The following is a 19,218-nucleotide window of genomic DNA, read 5'->3' as shown; positions in this document are numbered from 1 at the left end:
TTTAGCGCAGACCTCTCCTGCTGCCCACTGCTCCCCTCAGCAGTGCACTTCGGTCCTTCTGCCTGCTCTGCTCCCTGCTCTGGCTCTGGTGAATTCTCTCACCCTCCCAAGCTTCTGACTGTACCCAGTGCTTGTATGTATAAATAAATCTTTAAAAAAAAAAAAAAGAAATATAATAGAACTTCTTATTGCATGGTTCATCATGATCACAGTCAGTTTAAGGGTCACAGACTTAATCATTAGATAGGTTATTCTCTTATTAAGCTCTGAGTTACAGTTTAGGAACATGTCCTAAGTAGCTGTGGCCAATGTTCATCAGGTCACTCTAACAGGAAGGTGGATGTCTGCTCTGCATTCCAAACAGGCATTTGTTCATCAGTCTTTCATCATCCCAGGCAATTTATAACTAGTTTTTATGACTATTGTAATAGTCAAAATACCATAGAGCCTGTTAATAAAAATAATAGAAATCATTAATTCAAATATGTTAGTTTGGAGAAAACTTCACAAAGAGAATAAGAATGTGTCTTTCTCACTTTATGAATTTATTCCCTACTGATCCAAAGGTGAACATGTTGATTAATATGTTCTTATAATTATAATTGGGCCTCCCCAGTGGCGCAGTGGTTGAGCGCTGGGCTGTGAAGCTGTCCATGGCCTCTGCAGCACCAGTTCAACCCCAGGCCACCAGCGAGGGTCCCACATGGCGCACAGACCTTTCCTGCTGTGCCCACTGCTCCCCTCAGCAGTGTACTTCGTCAGTCTGCCTATTCTGCTCCCCACTCTGGCTCTGGTGAATTCTCTCACCCTCCCAAGCTTCTGACTGTACCCAGTGCTTGTGTAAATGAATAAATAAATCTTTAAAAAATTATAATAATTACTTTCTAATCTTAGTGCTAAAGTAAGCGTGCTATTTGTTTACCACTATGGATATGGAGTAGTAACATAAACAAATATTTTTGTTGTCTACTGAAATTTGTTTCTAAGTTTATTCCCCAGAGGATTTTATTATCATTTCAAACATCTCCTCCTCATGCTTTCTTCACAGAAAAACATGAAAAGAGAGATGGGTTATATTTCTCACATTTAGGGTATCAAAGTGCTATACCATTCTTTTGAAATCAAGAAGTTTTCCATTTTTATTCTTGCTGTATCAACTCTCATTTTTATTTATATAAATGATTCATACAATTATTGATAAAATGCTAATGAAATCATAAATTATAAATGTAAAGGCTAAAATGTCACCTTCCCTCACCCATCTCTAATATCATTATTTTTCATAGAATTAACCCTTTGGTGTATATCTTTTCCAATCACTTCCTTTTTTTTCCTTAAAAATTTTTATTGCAATAATCAGGTATACATCATTATGAATCAATCTCTGTATATAAATACTATATAAAGCTCACTAAAAGTCCAATTCTATCCTTAACCAAACAATTTATGCCTTTAACCTGATTTACCCACCCTCCTTCCCCCTTTCCTTCTGGTAACCACTAATGCAGACTAATTTGTGTGTGTGTGTGTGTGTGTGTGTGTATTTTGTATAAGAAATGAAATTAGACATTGCTTCTTATCTGTATTGGTATGATCAATTGTAAAAATGAGATTAAGTTATGTGTTGTTCTGAAAGTTGCATTTTTTGTTTCTAAGTCTATTCATGGAGAAAAAATATTAAATTTATCTTATTAAATTAACTTAGAATTTTGTGAGTTATTGCTTAGTCAAAATTTTATAGGATTTTCTTAGCAAAATTTCTGGTTATTCTTTGACAAACTGCCTTGGAATGTTGAAAATAGCTGCTTTCATTCTGTAGGACACAGTTTTTTGAACTGTTTAATAGATATTTGAACAGTAAATAATTTAGTTTATTTCAGCATACATGAAATTTTTCTAGGGATGAAAGAATGCAAGAGTACGTGAAGAAAGTTCTTAGTCTGGCACTTTGTAAAATGACTGTATACCTCCTTAAACAAAAAACATAAGTCAGCACACACTCACACAAGCATATACAGTGTCAGACAAACACATACACAATCAGCTAGGCCAGTAATACATGGAAAATAGCGACAAAGATCTAAAAGTGGAGTTTTGATTTTTATTTTTCAAATATCTTTTCCCTGTATTTCTGTTATTTCTGTTGTAGTTTGCTATTAAAATAGACCAAACAGAAGACTTTCTCCAGAACACTCAAGAGTTTGAGAATGTTGAGTCCTTAAAATCACTTCTTCGGCTTCATGAGCATCATACCAAAGGCAAGAAATATATTTACTTAACATTATAAGCTTTTCATGTTTTAAAATAATGTTAATATGAGAATGCTCCTGTTTGATATTGTATTTTTGAATTTATCTGTTTATGTACATCTCAATTTTTCCCAAATAATGCTTTAATTTTTGACCATCCTATGCAAGCAAGAACTAATTGTAAACACTCTATGAGGATGATAGAGGATGAGCTTTAGGAAAGTCAGTTAGACTTTACTTGCTGAGGATAGGGGTGATTTCTGCTTATTCTTGCTTGTATCTTCAACATCTAGCAAGCTGCCTGCATGTGGTGGATCCTCAAGAAATATTGCTTGGTTGGATAAACAGTTGAATTCAGTGCTTGCTTCTTTTAAGGGTCAGTAAATGAAAGTCAGCTCTATGTAAGGAAAATCTCTTTCAACTATTGCAGTTTTTATTTTTTATTTTATTTTTTAAAGATTTATTTATTTATTTATATAAGCACTGGGTACAGTCAGAAGCACGGGAGGGTGATAGAATTCACTAGAGCCAGAACGGGGAATAGAACAGGCAGACCAATGAAATACACTGTTGAGGGGAGCAGCAAGCGGCAGGAGAGGTCTGCGTGCCATGTGGGACCCTCACCCGGCGGCCAGGGATCGAACCAGTGCTGCAGAGGCTGCGGGCAGCCTTGCAACCCAGCGCTCAACTGCTGCGCCACTGGGGAGGCCTAGTTTTTATTTTTTTATGCTACTTTATTGTAATTCTCCATAGTTTTTTTTTTTTAAGATTTATTTATTTATACAAGAACTGGGGTATAGGTCAGAGGTGCAGGAGGGTGAGAGAATTCACCAGAGACAGAGAGGGCAGCAGAAAAAGGCAGACGGACCAAAGACACTGCTGAGGGGAGCAGTGGGCGCAACAGGAGAGGTCTGCTGCACCATATGGGTTTCTCCCTGGCTGGCGGGGAATCGAACCCATGCTGCAGAGGCTGCAGACAGCTTCACAGAGCAGTGCTCAATCCACTGCACCCCTGGGGAGGCCCTATTGCAGTTTTTAAAAAGGACTTGTAAACTTTCCCCACATGAATATCTAATAAAACCCTATACAAAATGTTTTTCAACTTCCTTTGATCAGATAAAGATAGTCTGGTTGTTAACCAATAGTTTTCTTGCTAAACCTTTTCTACTAGAATTTGGCATGAGCAAGATGGGGACAGGGAAGGCATTCATAAAAGTGTAACTGTTTACTGTAATTTTGTTCTGTGGGAGCAGGTTAGATAGATAGGTGAGATCACTTCTTTTCTTCTTAATTCATTTTCCTAAGTATTACAGCCAAACAGAATTGGGATGAGTGGAATGGCTTCCTTAACTCACTTGTCACTTCCTGGATTCCTGGCTGTATGAGTTTCATCATGCCACCAGGGCAGTGTTCTTAAAAACCACAGATAGGTGTGCTTATACTACCCTTCAAAGGACCCTAGATAACAGATTAGAAATTTACCTCTGAGACCTGACAGTGATTGATGCTCTTGTTGAAAAGATTTAATACTGAGACAATTAAATGAAAACATTTTCCTTGGGGATTAGGGAATTGAGAAAGTAGAGACTTTTCCACAAATATTTGGGGATGGAACTGGAGAGAAGTGGCTAGAATGCTGTTTTGTTGTCTCCTTCAAATGTACTAGAATCTTTGGCAGAGCACACTCTGCTTTCTTTGTGGGTGTCAAACTATTATGCCCCATGCAGCTCACAGTGGAACCATTGTCCTACCTCTCAGGGTATAGCCTTTGGCAGTGCACAGGAGCACCTCTTAATCTGAAGATATGCAAAGAAATGCTAGCTCAAGATAGGAAACATCATTTATTTTTATGATGACAAAATATTTTTCCATTCTGATGGCATGTTTATCTCTACATTTTTGTGTTCCCTGAAGCACAGGGATTAGAGGGAACTCCTGATAAGAGTTCCCTTGTTTCCGTTGTTATTTGGTGTCCAGTTCATATTGCAATGTGTAATGTGGCTTCAGGGGCTTCCTTTTTATATAACAGGAATTTGTGAAATTTATTAATCAACTATTTCCGTTAGATGTGATTAAGATTAGCTGATTTGAATGCATATTCAAGAACAAAATCCTGATTTTTCAGTTATCTATCTAAACCTATTGGGCTGCTATAATAAAATACCACAGACTGGGTGGCTTATAAACAGCAGAAATTTAATTATATATTTATAAATTTATTATTTTTTATTAAGGTAACATTGGTTTACAACATATTTTATGATTTCAGAGTATATGTTCACACCTTTTCAGGTGTATGTTATGACACCATATTCACCACCAAAGTACCAGTAGTCATTCACCACAGCCTATTGGGCTCCCTCTTCTGGTTTGCAGATTTCTCACGGTGGAAGGGTTGGGGAAGCTTTGTGGGATCTCTTTTATAAGAATACTAATCATAGGGCTCCACCCTCATGACCTAAGCACCACACAAAATCCATACCTCCGCACACCATCACGTTAGGTATTCAGTTTTCAACATATGATTTTTGGAGACTATAAATATTCTATAAACATGGCTAGTATTTCTAATAAAATTCTGAGATATTGATCAGTATCTATCACTAATATGAGAGTAAGGCTGACAATGGTTAATAACCATAATCAAACATCCCTCATATTCACTTCACTTCTGTTAGCTTCCTCTATGATTTTTCCTTATTCAGCAATACTAAATTTGTGTTGCATGTTTAACATTGCAGAGGTCTGAATCAGGATGAAAGGGTTGAAGTTTCTACTCTCTTAGATGTTTCAGTATTAGTCTCTTCTTCCTCATGATAATCCTCAAACTAGTTAAAGCCTAACATGTCCTCCCCAGTCTTTTCTCCTTTGAGTGAAAAATGTCTAGTTAAAGTCCATTTACCAGCATGGTTACCCTCAATTCAGCATGAATATTTTCTGTTCCCATGACAGATGAGAAACCCGGAAAGACATGTGTTGGGGGAGACCTCAGGAAGCCTGTAGTTCGATGGGACATGTATGCCTCTGGCAGTGAGTTCTCTCTGCCTCCTGAGTGCCTCTGTTATACCATCTAGCACACTGTATAATAATAATTTCCTCATTTGATTCCATCCTCAAGTAGTGACTTTAACCAGCATTATAATATTAAAAGCAGACTAAACTAGTGCCCAAATTCTGTGGTCTTTCTATTCCCTATCCTGAATTACATTATTGCTGAATTTCAGCATTCTCCATTTGTCAGTTAATACTATAGAACTGTTAGACTGATGTATTTGACCAGTTGTATTGCAGACATTTTATGTTTATACATTAATTCCTTGCTGTACAACTTATTATAAATACAAGGGTTATATATATTTTAAATTATATGAAGAGCCTGAATATTACTATATAAAAACTTGCTCATATTACTATTCTTTTTTTTTCTTCTTTGCTTCTAGAACTCTTAGAACGATCACTAGCCCTTTTAAACAAAAGTCAACAACTCACTGACTTCATAGAAAAATTCAAATGTGGTGGACCTAATGTAAATCCTGAGTTGATTCAAGGAGCTCATAACAGCTGCCTGAAGATTGACAGCCTTCTTGAAGTTCTACAAGATAGGAGACGGCAGCTAGACAAGTACCTGAAACAACAGCAACAAGAATTGGGTCAAGTTCTACAGATATGTCAGTGGGACCAAAAAGAAAACCAGGTAACTCAAAGACTCATTGATGATGTCTTGACCTCAATTCATGTTTGGTTGTTATGTGGACTATTTCCTAGCATATCTTTTTAGTTATGACTGTCAAATTCTTTGATATTTGGTCCAAACCACCATACTGTTTTCCGTGAGTTATATAAAAACAAAGATTTTAATTTCCTGTCATTTTAATTTTGATTTTATAAATGGAAGAATACTTGTGGGAAGTTTTGAAAATGACTATTCTATTGTTGAATTCTCTTTCTCACTTCCTTCCAGGCCACTAATTTTAGACATATTTCTTTATAATTCTGAAATGTTAATTGCAGTTTTCTTGAAAGTTGGAGAGGTGTGATAGCACTGAATTATACTAGATTGCAGAGGATGTCAGCAAAAAAAAAAAAAAAAAAAAAAAGTCAGTCCAAAATAGAGATATTCTTAGAAGAGTGCTAAGTGATATGGTGTTAATGAAGAAACATAACCTTGGCTTATGACCGGATGCTGGGTGGTTAGAGCTGTGGGGTGGGAGGTTGGTGTGTTTGCAGTTTCTGCAGATCTTCACCTAGATTGCAAGCACAGCTTTGCTCAGTTGTCAGCATACTTGCCATGCATCCTTCTATCCCAGTCTTGAGGATAAAAGTGCCTAGAACTCTCTTTGCAAACCCCCAACTCAAATAAGTGTGATATTTCTCATTGCCCTACTCCTATACTTATAAGTATATGATTAAGTGGAGGGAAATTTCAGGATTAAATGCTGTGGAAGGAGGTCTAGTTTGTCTGCATAGGAAAGCAGTCTCTTAACATGTTTTATATTATTGCTCTGATCCAAACTGGAGAGACAGACATGTAGTGGGGAGCAAATACATGGTCAGGAGAAACTGCTTCTCATTACAAGCTGCAAAAGCAAGGACTGAAATGATCATCAACTTTTTAACTAACACGTATTGAGTATGTACTATGTACCAAGTCCTATATAAGTAGCATGGATATACAAGACACAAAATATTCCTTTCCACTAGGAATTTTCCTTTTAATGCACTTTCAACCCAGCACTACTGACATGTGGTGCCAGGTAATTGCTCTTGGGGACTGTCCTAGTACTCTATGATGTTGATTGGCATCCCTGACCTCTCCCCGTGGGGTACCAGTAGAATATTCTTCAGTTGTGACAACCAAAGATATCTCTAGACATTGTCAAATGTCCCTGGGGGACAGAATTACTCTCAGCTGAGAAAGACATATAATATACAAATGAAGAATGATAAGTAATATAAAAAAAAAAGTAGGGTAATGAATTTTGGCTTGTATGGTTCTACTTTTCATCAAAGAAGGAATCAAAAAAGGCCTCTCTGAAGAGGTAGCATAAAATAGAGCCCAATAAAGATGGCTCCAGTCATATATTCTGCTTGCATTTTGTCACCTCTCTTTCCAAGCTGCTCTACACTTCACAAACTGTCTCTGTTTTCAGTCCTTTTGACTTGACTACTACCAGCTGCAGTCCTGCTTCTGATGTGCTCTGTGTGCCAGTACTACCAACCCCCATGTAGTTCTTCCCCTCACAGACTTGTGGTGATATTGTCCAATGTAATCTTTCACTGATGTTTCTGGCATAACAAAAGAGAATTAACAATTAATATAATAATCAGCTTAAAATTGATTATTAGAGAGACAACTGATACTAACTTGTACCAGGCAACTGTTTCTAAAGTTCCTTATTTTCCCTAATGTGAGTGGGTCCATTATGGTTCTTTCGTACTTTTTCTTGCTCTCTCTAGACCTGACACATTTCCTCAGAACTGCTACTCCTTTAAAGAAACCTTCCTCATGCCTATTTTCATTAAGCTCATAACCCCAAACTCTTGCCTTTAGTACTTCTAATAACACACTAAAAACTCCTCTTATTTTATTATACAGAGTAGTTTATTCCTTTTAAATCACAACCTTTCTTATCCAGATTAACATAGACCTTTTCTGCCTAATGAAAAGGCTCATCAAAGCAGCTACCTAAATACAAAACAATTTCCCAAGAATAAAAAAGCAGCTACATTAAGTTTTATTTATTTATTTTTAAGATAGCAATTTTGCTTTCCTGCTCCATGATTATGGCAATAATTATCATCTGCAGAAAAAAAAAAAGAGAAAGGAAAAAAGAAAAAAATCACATGAAGATTCAAAATGTTAATTTTAACCCAGTTACATACTTCAGGAGAAATTTAGATATCTTGCCAACCGTGGAAAGCATGGTAATAACTAGAGTAAGGTATTGCAAGTTTTTAGACTTGGTGAGATGTCTTTTTTGCAGGAAAGTGTGTGTTCTTTTGGGAGGGGTTGCTTTTTTTAAGTAGACTATTTTTTTTAAGCTGTTTTATATTCATAGCAAAGTTGAGTGGAAAGTACTGAACATCTTCTGTTTCTACACATGCACAAACTCCACCATTGCCATCACCCTCACCAGAGTGCAACATCTGATATGATCAATGATTATTGGTCATTGAACATCACCCCAAATCCACAATTTAGATTAGGGCTCAATCTTGGTGCAACAAATTATATGGATTTGGATAAATGTATAATGACATATAGTCACAGTTGTAGCATACAGAATAATAATTTTACCACCCTAATTATTCCCTGTGTTTCAGCTATCCATTCCTTACTCTCCCTAATCCTTGTAAGCACTGATCTTTTTTACTGTCTCCATTCTTTTTTTTTTCTTAAGATTTATTTATTTATGCATACAAGAACTGGGGTACAGGCCAAAGGTGTGGAGGGTGGGGTGAAAGGATTCACTAGAGAGAGTGAGGAGCAGAACAGGCAGATATACTGAAATACACTGCTGAGGGGAGCAGCAGGTGAGACAGGAAAGGTCTGCTGTGCCATGTGGGTTAGCTCCCTGGCTGGCCGGGAATCAAACTCATGCTGCAGAGGCTGGCAATAGCTTGATAGTGCTGTCTTTAATCCCTGCACCACCAGGGTGGCCCCTGTTGTCTCCATTCATTTGCCTTTTCCAAAATGTCATGTAGTTGAAATCCTGTATACACAATCTTTCCAGACTGACTTCTTTCATTAAGTAATATGCATTTAAGAATCCTCCATGTTTTTTCACGACTTGATAATTCATTTATTTTTTAAAGATGAATCATCTTCCTTTACTGAATAGGCCACAGTTTATCCATCCACCAAAGGACATCTTGGTTGCTACCAAGTTTTGGCAATTATGAATAATGCTGCAAAAAGTACCCATGTGCAGACGTGTGTGGATATAAATTTTTAATTCTTTTGGGCAAATACCAAGGAACTCATTTGCTGGATCACATGTGGTAAGAACATTTTTATAAGAACCTGTCTTCCAAAGTGATTACACCACTTTGTGTTTCCACCAGCAATGGAAGAGAGTTCCTGTTGAACCACATCCTAGCCAAAATTTGGAGTAATCCGTGACTTGGACTTTGACCATTCTGCTAAGCCCCTAGAAAGTGTCTTATGTTTTAATGAATCTCATTGTTGTTTTAAATTGGGAATAATAGGGCCTCCCCGGTGGCGCAGCGGTTGAGTGCTGGGTTGCGAAGCTGCCTGCAGCCTCTGCAGTGCTGGTTCGATCCCCGGCTGCTACCCGGCCACCAGAGGAGGGTCCCACATGGCGTGCAGACCTCTCCTGCCGCCCGCTGCTCCCCTCAGCAGTGTACTTCGGTCCTTCTGTCTGCTCTGCTCCCCGCTCTGGCTCTGGTGAATTCTCTCACCCTCCCGCGCTTCTGACTGTACCCAGTGCATGTATAAACGAAACAAACGAACAAACAAACAAATAAATAAATAAAACATGCCTCTATAAAAAAAAAAGAAAAAAAAATTAAATTGGGAATAATAACACTTGATTCATGGAGTTAGTCTAAGGATTAAATGAAATAGCATGTGCAAAATATAGGGCACGAGGACTATCATTTTAAGAGGTACTTAATAAGCACTTTCCTTATGCTCCTTCTTCTTGATTAAGCTTTACAATTTATGCTTATTTTTCATCTGGACCATAGTCTTTCCCCTGGGTTTAGCATTAACTGTTGCTACACATGTCAAGGTCTTTTAATACTGTAAATTGTTGTCAATTGGCCTAGGTATAGAATGGTTTCAAATTCCATTCTTAACTGTTTTGAACCAAAATCAATTTAGTAATAATAGTAAGGATTAATATTATCTTAAATAAAATTGGTTAATAAATCAGTGATTTCCTTAAATATAAAATTTAGGTATTTAGTTTTCAAACACTCCATGTTATATTTTCTCTTCATAATACCATTGATAACAGCTGCCATAACTAATAAAGACAACTGTTTCATCTGTGTGCAGTACAGAACCTGGGGCAAGACTGTTCACTGGGGTCAAATTCTACTCCACCACTTACCAGTCAAGTAATTGAGCAAATTATTTAACCTCCCTGAGGCTCAGTTTGTAAAATGTAGATATAATATAATAAAATGTAGCTATAATAGTATCTATCTCAAAATGTTGTTAGTATCAAGTGAGTTATTTATTATGTGTTAAGTGCTTAGAACAATATCTGGCACTTAGTAACTGCTATATTAGTATTAACATTTTTTGGTCATCATAGCTGATAAAGGATAGTAAAGGCCCATCATATTTTATACTCCCCCTCTCCACTCTCTCCATCATCATGCTCAAGTAGACTGACACTGCATGAAAGGCTTATTTTATTGTTTGTCTTGAGTTCAGAAGGTCTGATAAAATGAAAGCCACCTTTATAATTTTAACTGCCATATTTTTTTCAGTGGGCATGTAATTAATGGTTTAAAATAAAAAAGAGAACTGTGTTTGTTTCTTCTTGTGACTTAATAATGTTCATTTGTTAATAATGTAGATGAAATCACTATCCATATGGATAATTGCTATTAACATTTGGCATGCTGCCATCTTCTAGAGCTTTATCCAAGCATGAGATAGTCTTAGGCACACACATTTATTAAAGAAACAACTAAGCATACAAATGAAACTAAGAGAATTAATCTATACAGAGGACAAATAACCTTATATTTATTAAATTGGACAAATCATAGGCATATTCTCCCATCAGAAATATAGTAATTTTAGTGTAGAATATCCTATATCCAAATGTAGCATAGTTTAAATATCTTATTGATAAAGAAATAAGTCTCTTAGGTTTCCCAATGTAATGAACAATTGTTAGTTGCTTACTTGATAACGATGTGAACAAGGAAATATTTCAAAATCCAGATAGTTTTTTTGCCTAAATATCTTATCTAAGTTTTTGAGTTTTCCCATATTTAAGTTTTGTTGAGGATAAAGTGGTGAAGAATAGCAGCAGGGACACCAAATTGTGTGTGACTCTTTAATAATCTGGGTTCTGTGGTTATCACATTCCTGGATGATTTACCTGGTCTTACCAGAACACTGCGGAACCATGGGTTGATGCAAAAGCATATGCTCCATTGGAAAGCCAAGATTTTTTGTCAGTTCTGTACTTATTTTAAGGGAACATAAGACTGTCAGATCTTACATTAGTAAAATACCATTTTTGTCAATCATTTTAACCACTTAAGAAAATGGAAAATTAAGTGGAGAATTAGAGCAAAGCTTACGGATGAATAATAATGTGGATATCTGAATATCTGATGTGTCTTCTCTTACAAGGGCTATTTAACTGATGCATTTAGTACTCCTCTGTTTCTAAGTGCTTATGGCTTTAATGGTTTTGAACTATAGTAGTTCAGTTAATTCTCCTTTCAAAAAAAAAATTAAGTGACCAGAATGATGGTGACTTAATATTTGTATCAATGGCAGGGAGAAAAAGCAAATGAAAACCACATACTGTTCCATCTTAATTGGTATGTAATAGTCTGATAAATATAATCATAGCAAGTTTTCTCTTTATCTTTATTTTTCAGATGTAAAAATGTGCACTTGTTTTACATTTAAAGATGAGTAGTTGACCTTTCTTTTCAACTCCAGCAGCACCTTATTTTGCAGATAATCTGCCTCATTAATGAAAATCAGAAGCAGCTTGGAGTATTTTGTGCATAATTAATTATGTTGGCAAGAAGATTTATGAATGCAATTTTTCTCAATTGCTCTGAACAGGCATAAATGAGACAAACAAATAAATTAAAATGAAGTTATTCATGGTCTCTTTGTACAAGACAGTGTCAAGGACATCTAGGAGAATTAAATAAGACATAAGGGCAGATAATCTCTTTTTACAACCCAGATCATATATAAGATATACATCTTTGTAGGGGGGAAAAGGTAATAGACTTCATTTGCAAGGTTTTATAATTTGGGTCCCATGTATATCATGCTTATGTAACCATATGTAATCATATTCCTTGTCAATGGGAAATGAAAATATCAGAAATGACACAAATAAGTTTCGGGGCAGCTGACTTGCACTTGGTGAGCAGCCTTAAAGCTGTGTGTGTGTGTGTGTGTGTGTATGTGTGTGTGTGTGTGTGAAAGTACACATGTATAAGTCATGTTTGTGTACATTTATGCTGTTTTCTTTTTATGCTGCTACCTTCTGCTAAAATTTAGAGTTTGTGTGTTTAATGAGCCTAAATTAATATGAGATGACAAAACTACCTAGCCTAGTGGCTAACACATAAAAAGTGTGTTTTTTTTTTAATCTTTGTTTGAATGTAGCTTTGTAAGCTTGACTGGCATTAAACCAAAATAAATGTTGAATTATCTTGGTGATAATTCAGTTCAACTATTGGTATCCAGTAGTTCAGTCCACTAACAGACAAACATGAATTTTCAACTACTTATAGATTAAAATTTATCACAGGATTTTATCTTAATAAATAGTTTCAAAAATTCACTTTAAATTCACTTTAAAATATACTAGCAGTAATGTGAAGTAAAAGTGCTTATAGAGTTTGAAAGCATGTGAGTTTGAAAGCAATCTAACCTCCTCCTTGTTAGAATACATGCTAACCATCATTGCTTCCAGCGACACTGCATGTCACAGGTATTAATAGAGTGACTCAATAGAGATGGCATGGCTTTTACATTTATTAGCTATGTGATTCTGGACAAGTTACTGGGTCTCTGAGTCTCAATTCCCTTTTCTGTAAAATGGACATAATAATAGTATCTATAGTTATGTTGTAAAAATAAAGAACATAATATATGTAAAAATGCTTAGAGCACAGCTTGGCATATGGTAAGGGCTCAGTACATATATCCATTGTATCGCTACATATGTTGGTGCTTGCTCTCTAAGCTTTACTGGATAGATAGCGAGTGGCACCTATTGACTGGATCCCATACCAGTTTTCTAAATCATTAGAGAATCTTAGCTTTTGCAAATGTTATGATATGGAGGGGAATTAATGCATTTCTTGAGTAGCTGACCTTTCTTTTCAACTCCATCATCTTATTTTGCAGATAATCTGCTTCATTAATGAAAATCAGAAGCAGATTTTTCAAAAGGTCAATTTTATCTGTAAAATAATGTTGAAAAACCTATTTTTCTCTTCTTAACTTTCTCCACCCTTTAGGTATTTGTTTAGGTCATTTATACTTTTTATAGTTGATTACATTTTCATTAAATTGAGCTTGTCACTTCTACATATTTTCAGGTGGACTAATGGTTTAACAACATTTTAAATAGGCACAATTATTTAAGCCCCCAAATCAGTTGTTAAGAGGGTTGAAGGGACACACACTGTGACTAAATTACCTTTGCAGTAAGCTAAAAACAAAGCTGGTTAATATGTGTGCTTCCTGGGGAAGGTGCTACATTACTCCATGATGCTCATTCCCTTCCAGTGTGTGACAATGGCTGCTTCCTGAGCTGTCTGCTGCTACCAAGCTGCCTGTGGATTTCCTTCCACCACCCTGAGTTCTTTTTCTTCCCAACTTCTAATGTTGGAGATGGTTGGCCTTCCTTTCTCCTCAATACTGTGACCACCTCAAACTGGCCATGGAGTAGGACTCATTTTCTCATTTGCCCTTGTTCTCACAGCCCCCAAGGACATGCAAAAAGGTCCAGTTGCTTTTAATGCTTTTTATAGGGAGATTTATAAGTAGATAAAATAAATGGCACACATTAAAAGGGTTAAAATATCATTTAAGATTTAGCAGTGAATATGATAGTTTTCAATTCTGACCAACAACGAGGAGTTTAAGCCAAATCTTTAGCTAGGAATCCATTAGGCTGTGTGACCTAGGAACTGGGGTGGTAATTTGAAAATGTCAAACGTTGGTACATGTCTTATAACATCTCTCTCTCTCTCTCTCTCTTTCACACATACACACACACACAGTAAATATATTTGGCTGAAGAGCATTTTAGGATGGAACCCTAAATCATACTGGGAAAACCATGCCTTAGATGAAAATTGCTAAAATCCTGGGCTAGTTTCTTTTTCCATTCTTAAAAAATAGACTTTCTACCATTGCTGGAAGGATTCTCCTCAGTGAATCAGAGGTAATGCTAGATATTAAATTCAGGTCCAGAGACTTCCAGTGTACTGATTTTATTCATTGGGTTAAATAGCTTCCCACCACTGTATAGTTAACAGTAAAGACCCTACTTAAGTGCAAGGAACAGTTGAGGGCAATTTTGGGAAGAAAAAAAGTACTGAATGCCTTTTTCTTTTCTCAATATAGATATGAAAAGGGAAATGCTATTTTCACACAGGTCAAAATAATTAAATACATAAATTATTATTCCAAATAGGGAGATAGATGGTCAGTCAAGCTCTTTATAAAGTAACAATTTTTTTCCAAAAAACATCATGTTTTAGCTTTCCTTTTACCCATCAAGCAGAATACAGGGATTCAAGAATTTGTTGAGGACATACTAATACCCCCCAGCTGACTTTAGCAATTCATGGAGGTCTTCCAAATTGCGCAGAAAAAAAACTGAGAACACTGTTGTCCTAGAATCTCTGAGATGAAGTCCAAATAATAATAAGCCAATAATTAAATTAGTCCCAGAATGCAGCTAAAAAGAAGCTAAACTGTGGGACCAGTCTCCCCACAGAGTCAGATAGACTTTTCTAATATGCCCAGGATAGGCCTTTTCCAATAAATACCACCTTGGCATGAGAAACTAGGTCACTGGGCCCTACTGACCTCTGAAAGTCTGTTGTTATCACTTGGAGAATGTGAATTGTCCTGTGTTAAGAGCAACTAATGCCCTAAAGACTAAAGAGAAATTTTTGTCTTTGTCTCAGTCTTTGCTCTTTTCCTAACTGAAAAATAATCACTATTCCCTTTTATGATCTAGATGAATTTAGTAGTGGGGTGGGCAGCATATCATTCCCAGTGTAGGTTCATCTGTGTATATGTTTTCTTTAAGAAACTCCTCTTTTTAACTCTCAGAGTAAAATTTATTTTTGTTCCAATGATATTTCTTTTGCTAAGCAGAGCTTTTTAGTTTGATATAGTCCTAATTGTTTATAATGGACTATGGTGGAGGAATATGGGTGTTCTGGTGATAGGTGTGGTGTGGTAATAGCATCTGAAGGGGGAGATCCTGTACCTCTAAAACTCAAAGAATATTGTAAACCAATGCTACATCAGTTAAAACAGTAAAGAAGTAGTCATTCTCTGCTTGTCATGTGAAACCTCCCTCTCTTCTCTCCTTGACACCTCATGTCCTTCAACTGAGGATTTATAATTCCCTTTGCTCTCTGGTTGAAATTGGGACCCGCATAATCATTTTACATCTGACATCCACATTATTCAACTGATTTTTCCTTTACTAACCCATCTGATGCTGTTTTGATGACTCGTCTAGCCCGAAATGAAACCAGACAGGTGAAGGATTTCTCCCTGTGCTCCAGCAATTCAAACTTCTTGACAGTAATTCTTCTCTCCTACCCTACTTTCAAGTTATCAAGTGCCAGTGACACAACTTTAGTGCCCCTTTTCCTCATAAACATTACCACCTAACAGAGAAAATGGATATTTGAAGTCTGATTTCTGCTTAAATGCAAAGCACATTTGACTGGATTGCCCATAAGTTTCCCTACTGTACAAAAGAAAAATGAAAAGAAAAAACATGTATGGGAAATAAAATGGTAGGTACAATACTAATATGTCCTTCAAATTACAGTAGACATTAGAACTATCACCTGTAACTATCAACTATAGTTGATATTTGTGTATTTGTGTATTTTTGATTATTTGGAAGAGAGACTGTCAAGAAGTCTTGGGTTAAAGAAGATAAATAACTGATGCCTTTTCCCTGTTTATCAGTCATCAGTTTTTTTTTTTAATCTCTAATAATAGCTGGTTATTCAGCAAGAATTATTCTGTGCATGGACAAGAAAATGAAAGTGATTTAAGGAGATTTTCATCTTCCCTTAAGCATTTCTGTTAAGATGGCTTGATATATTTACTGCTAGCTCACCTCTGCATAGTTTTAAACAAAGATCAAAAAACAAGATCTGATCACAGGTGTAGAACAAATTATAGATAAAGAGACTGTGGTAGTTTATGAAAGTCTGATGCATTGCCTTAGGCTGCAGCAGAAGTTCATTTTCTTGCTACTTGAATTATTTATCCTTGACATCAGACAGCATTTTCTATTGCCTCCATTTCCCACATCTTAGTCCCATCTTCAGAGTATATTGTTTGGGAACTGGCATTGTAAGCATGTGCTTGCTATCTCCTCTACCCATAGCTCTTCCTCCAAGGCACACCTTCTTCCCTACACGCCCATTCTCTTCTCTAATGCGGTATTTCCACGGACCGTCCATGGTTGTTCACAGGCCCTATGTTCATATTAGAATTAAGTTCTACAACTAGTGCTGTAGTTTGGATTTTATCTTGAAAACAATCACAACATAGCTGAATAAGAACCATTCTCTTCTCTATAAGGATCTAAAGATGTGATGAGAAGAAAAAGCACTATACAGGAAAGTCTAAATTCCAACTCTGGCATTTTTTTTTTTTTTAAGATTTATTTATTTATTTATACAAGCACTGGATACAGTAGAAGCACGGGAGGGTAAGAGAATCCACCAGAGCCAGAGTGGGGAACAGAACAGGCAGACTGATGAAGTAAACTGCTGAGGGGAGCAGTGGGCATGGCAGGAGAGGTCTGCGCGCCATGTGGGACCCTCACTGGTGGCAGAGGATTGAACCAGTGCTGTAGAGGCTGCGGGCAGCTTCGCAGCCCAGCGCTCAACCCCCTGCGCCACCGGGGAGGCCTGGCATTTCTACCTGTAGAACTTTCCTCTTAAAGGTTTGTGATTTTAGGTGAGTTGTTTAACCTGTCTGGGTCTCAGTTTCCTCATCTGTTGAAAAATCAAATATCTCCCTCATAGGAGGGATGTAAACACTGCATGAGGTAAACTGTACTTGCCTAATATCGCTCTTGCAGGTCCAATTCATTCCTCTTACTTTTTTTTTATGGACCCACTTAGCCAAATAATTTATTGTTGTATATAATCTAAGTATACTTTTTCCAAATTATGCTTATTAAGAGGTAAAGTAGGTTTATTAATCTTATCTTCCAGCAGGGAGTCAAGGTGGGAGGGTTTGTCCAACAGGTAAAAACTGGCCTTCCTTACCCAAAGCTCAGCGTTACTCTCTTCCAACCTTCCACTCCTTCTAATACATTCTTGCATCACCTCTCCTTCATGCATCTTTAGTTGCCTGTGCCTGCAATACAAAATAAAAGTCTCATCTCATAAATAAAGAGAAGAAAAAATGGTGGGAAGAAGTTTTTTTTACCTTTCCTTTCCTTAAAGCTATTCTCCTTCCTCCTTTACTTAGTCAACACATTTCTTTGAAAGGGTTATTACTTTGACTTCCTCAGCCCCCACTCAGTGATCCATTAATGCATACCAACTGATATCCTGCCCATCATTCCCTTTTACCTGCTATTATAAATTTCTCTTAATTAAAACTCAAACTTCAACCCTATATTCAAGAAATAAACCTGTTCCAAATATCCATGAATTGCAGAGCATCTAATAAAAATATAATACAAGTCACACATGTGCGTTTAGATTTTCTAGTAGCCACTTAACAATGTGAAAAAGAAACATTAAAAAATAGCCACATAAAAATGGAAATAATTTATTTTGTGTAATTGAACATTATCTAAAATAGTATTTTAACATGTAATCAATATTTATATTCTTTACAAGGTATCTGCATTTTTATACAAAATTTGTGAAATATACTATATATTTTATTCTTCAAGAACATCTCAATTTGAATTTGTCAAATTCCAAGTACTCAGTAGCCGTATGTGGTTAGTAACTACCACACAAGACAGTATAGGTCCACACCATTTGACTGAATTTTCCTGCTATCCCTTATTTAATTTCCAAGGAAACTCATGGTTTTCATTGATTATCCCTGATTACTGCTTCTTTGCATCTTCTTGCTTTCTCTTTTCTGCTCCTTCGCCCTCTGATAGGTGTCTCCTACCTCCCCCCCAAAATAAGATCTACATCACTCCTTCTCTTAGTTTTGCCCTCTCTGGGCACTAAGTACCTCAAATGTCATGTCACTGTGATGAGATGGTCAAAAACACACATCTTAGGTCAAGCTGAAAAGTAAGAACTGGGAAGAGAGCAAAAATGTTCTCATTTCCCCCCTTAATTCATCATTGCAAAGGACCAATTTCCATTTATATTCTGAATGTTTTTTGCTCTTTCTTCCTTTCCATATCCCCTCAATATTTGGCTTATGTTTTCAGCCTTTTGCAGAGAAACTTGTTCTACAGAATTTCCTGATACATCATTTACTATGCTTATCACTCCAGCTTTTAGACAGCAGCTGATATAATTGAAACACTTATAAAAAATGCTCTTCAAATATCTATGCAGCTGTCTGCAATAGCTACTCTTTGGATGTGATGGCTGATTTACTGGATGGCAGAGTGTTATGGTTGACATGTTCTCAGTTATTTAGGGTGTCTTGCTTTATAGCAGAAGAACTCAGAGTCTATAATGCCTGCATCCCACAGTACACACACAGTAAATCTGATATGAGACACTGCTCATATGTGTGAATGTCTCATGAGATGTAATCACCCACGATGAACTTCTGAGTTTTATGTGAATTTGTCTCTGTCTTTATGTCTCTTTTTGTGGTGAATCTGATTGTAAAAATATGTAATCTAGAGGGTCAGCATGCTTTATCAGAAAGGCATATGATCAGGATATAAAAAAATACCATCATTGATCTTTAGCTGTGTTCTCTTATAGGGCACAATATTGCCACACAGGAAATAGTATCCTTTGGGGGTTGAGACAGGAGATAGATGAGGTCACTGTAGAAACTTACTGA

General features: G+C 36.5%; 1 protein-coding gene across 1 annotated transcript in view; it reads left to right on the top strand.

Annotated features, from left to right (window-relative positions):
- CCDC141 (coiled-coil domain containing 141) overlaps positions 1 to 19,218 on the top strand; it is a gene marked incomplete at both ends in the record, with an annotated part of 197,454 nt that overhangs the window by 37,149 nt on the left and 141,087 nt on the right. The window contains 2 exons of the mRNA XM_084258924.1: positions 2,150 to 2,258; positions 5,690 to 5,943. Coding sequence (XP_084115050.1) covers positions 2,150 to 2,258; positions 5,690 to 5,943 — 363 coding nt within the window. The remainder of the gene's footprint in view (positions 1 to 2,149; positions 2,259 to 5,689; positions 5,944 to 19,218) is intronic.

This window comes from Talpa europaea (genome assembly GCF_964194135.1).
Source record: "Talpa europaea genome assembly, chromosome: 1".
In the NCBI taxonomy this organism is placed as follows: Eukaryota; Metazoa; Chordata; class Mammalia; order Eulipotyphla; family Talpidae; genus Talpa; species Talpa europaea.
The sequence above is the reverse complement of the archived record's forward strand: the minus strand, read 5'-3'. Positions and strand labels throughout refer to the sequence as shown.